Below are 2,500 nucleotides of genomic sequence, written 5' to 3' on the forward strand. Positions count from 1 at the left end.
ATGTGTCGTTGGGTGCCTTACTCTGTAGAAGAAAATTAATGAAAACCAAAGCACTATTTTTCACACCTTGCAAAGTTATAAGAAGCGATGATATATTTTGTCATTTTTCTCTTTACGCTTATAAAGATTTAATTGATTAAGGTTTGGTTCGGTACTTCCTTGAGGAAAACAGAGACTTTGAAGCGCTTTGGCAGGAAATCGTGCTTAGCAAACTCCTTGAGTAATTTTGCCGTGAAATTCTAAAGGAGGATTACCGTGATCACTTTTCCTCTGTTGGCAGACTCCAGGTTTTCCGTATCAGTCTAATTGAAAAGACAAAGGAAGTAAAAGTGTTGAAAAAACGTGAAAGTAGTGACGTAGTAATGGCAGGCGATACTTTGTTCTATTTTAACATCCTTGATAGCATGTCATTATTTCTCTCTTTCTCGCTGTCTGACAATTTTCTCTCTCTCTTTCTCGAACAAATTGCAAAAGGAACAACGAAGGGAAGAACACGACTATTCATGTGCTTTCATGTTCTTCCCTACGTTGTTCCCTTTGCTCTCTCTTTTTCACCCCCCCCCCCCCCTTCCCCGCCTTTCTCCTAGTCCTTAAAAGAGTCTTCTCCCCTTCCCGTTCTCATCCCCTTCCGTCCCCTTTCCCTTGGCAATCCTAATTCCTAACATATAAGTTGCGTAAATAAGTATCATACTTATCTAATTACAAAGTATGAATTCAATGATACTTCATATTATTTGTGTACACAACTTGATTTTTTTTTTATCTCTCATTTCGTGGACTTGTTTCGTAAATTTGTTTGATCAACTGTAAATCAAGGCTACTTTTAAACTAACCTTTAAATAAATCGTTAAACTTCTAATGTGATAAAACGTGCTAATTAATTCAGGTTAGAAAAAAAAACTATTGTTAAGATAGAGATAATGAGAGAGTGAGTGAGCGAAAGAGAGAGAGAGAGAAGTCTGCAAAAATATTGTTGCGTTCTTCCAATCAGTATAGACAGATAATTGGAAACAAGAAACAAGTTTCCTTAGCAAAAGCCAGGAGATAATTACTAGTGAAAACGGTACAATGTTCAATTCCCCGTGTAAATTGAACATCAAATTGTTCACCCAGTTCACCACGCCCTCCCCTGATTCTGAAAGACAAATTCATATTTTGAATTCCTGGACCTTACTGATGCTGGTGAACAATTTGCAAGTCATCGTTCCACGGCTGATCATGCTTCTGTTTCAATTTGATTTTATAGATTTATTCTTTATGGGAACGCGTTATAGATTGCGTCTTGTCTCTATGTCAAGGAAATGATTACGAAGAGAAAAAAAAAATATATATATATATACATAACACCCGCCGGGAATCGAACCCGGGTCTACGGTTTTAAAGATTGTCGTGCTAACCGTTGCACTACAGAAAGATGAAAACCACATATGAGTTCAATTGTTCATAAACATTGATTCATGGATATGTTGAAGATGCATCTCGTATTTCATGTGCTTTTTTCTATGGATTAGATTGATTTTAATTACATGTTCTCATTTATCTTTTTCTCTTTTTGCATTATGATCATTATTATCATTGTTGTTGTTGATGTTGTTATTATCATTACTACTATTACTATTGATACCATTCATGACCATCATCATTGTTATCATAATTAGTATCATTATTATTTTTGTTTTTTATCAATAGTATCACTTTTATTATTTGTATTATCATTTTCATTACTATCATGCCTATTTATAACAGTTATTATTATTATCCTCATCCTCATTATCATTCTATAATCATCTTCATTCTTATCATTATTATTTCTTATAATTATTATCATCCTTATTATCATCAGTTACTATCACTAATATTATAATTAGAGAGGGGGGGGCAAAAAGAAAGAGAAAGGAGAGGAGAGAGAGGCGGAGAGAGAGAGAGGGGGGAAAGGAAAAGAGAGACATACAAACACAGATGCAAATACAGAGATAGATAGAGGGACGAACAGAGAGAGACAAAGACAGGCATCGAGAAAAACAGAAAGAGAGAATGATAAACATCCCTGTTTAAAAAAGCTGAAATAAGAAAAGGAAAAAAGGAACGGAGGAGTTAGCAAGCAAATGAAGAACAGCTGTTCTCGCAGAAGATGAACAAGCCTTTTCCGAATGCTCGCTTGTTCACTGGCTTCGGCGAGGAAGAAAAATGTTTCCGTAACAATTACATTTGAGCATGCAAAGAATCGCATTGCTGACATGGGAGTCGCCACTTATGCAAAGGCTGCAAAAAGAGAACAAAAATGCTAATGCTAATGATGATAAACTTGTATGGAAAAGGCAACTGAAGCCAAACGATTTTCATCTACATATTCGGTGATCTGTGAATAAACCTCATCCTTTTTTTTCATTATTCGTGTAATAGATAGATGAATGGATGGATAGATAGATATAGAGAAAGAGAGCGAGATTTTTATTCAAGTAAAAAGTTCACACAATAGTAGCCAGGTAGCAACTGTTTA

At 35.2% G+C, this 2,500-nt stretch overlaps 1 protein-coding gene across 1 annotated transcript in view; it reads left to right on the plus strand.

Annotated features, from left to right (window-relative positions):
- Positions 1-224, plus strand: part of LOC113812786 (dynein axonemal heavy chain 5-like) — an 80,349-nt gene extending 80,125 nt beyond the window's left edge. The window contains exon 74 of the mRNA XM_070124940.1: positions 142-224. Coding sequence (XP_069981041.1) covers positions 142-224 — 83 coding nt within the window. The remainder of the gene's footprint in view (positions 1-141) is intronic.
- The last annotated feature ends 2,276 nt before the right edge of the window (positions 225-2,500 follow it).

This window comes from Penaeus vannamei, chromosome 9 (assembly GCF_042767895.1).
Source record: "Penaeus vannamei isolate JL-2024 chromosome 9, ASM4276789v1, whole genome shotgun sequence".
In the NCBI taxonomy this organism is placed as follows: Eukaryota; Metazoa; Arthropoda; class Malacostraca; order Decapoda; family Penaeidae; genus Penaeus; species Penaeus vannamei.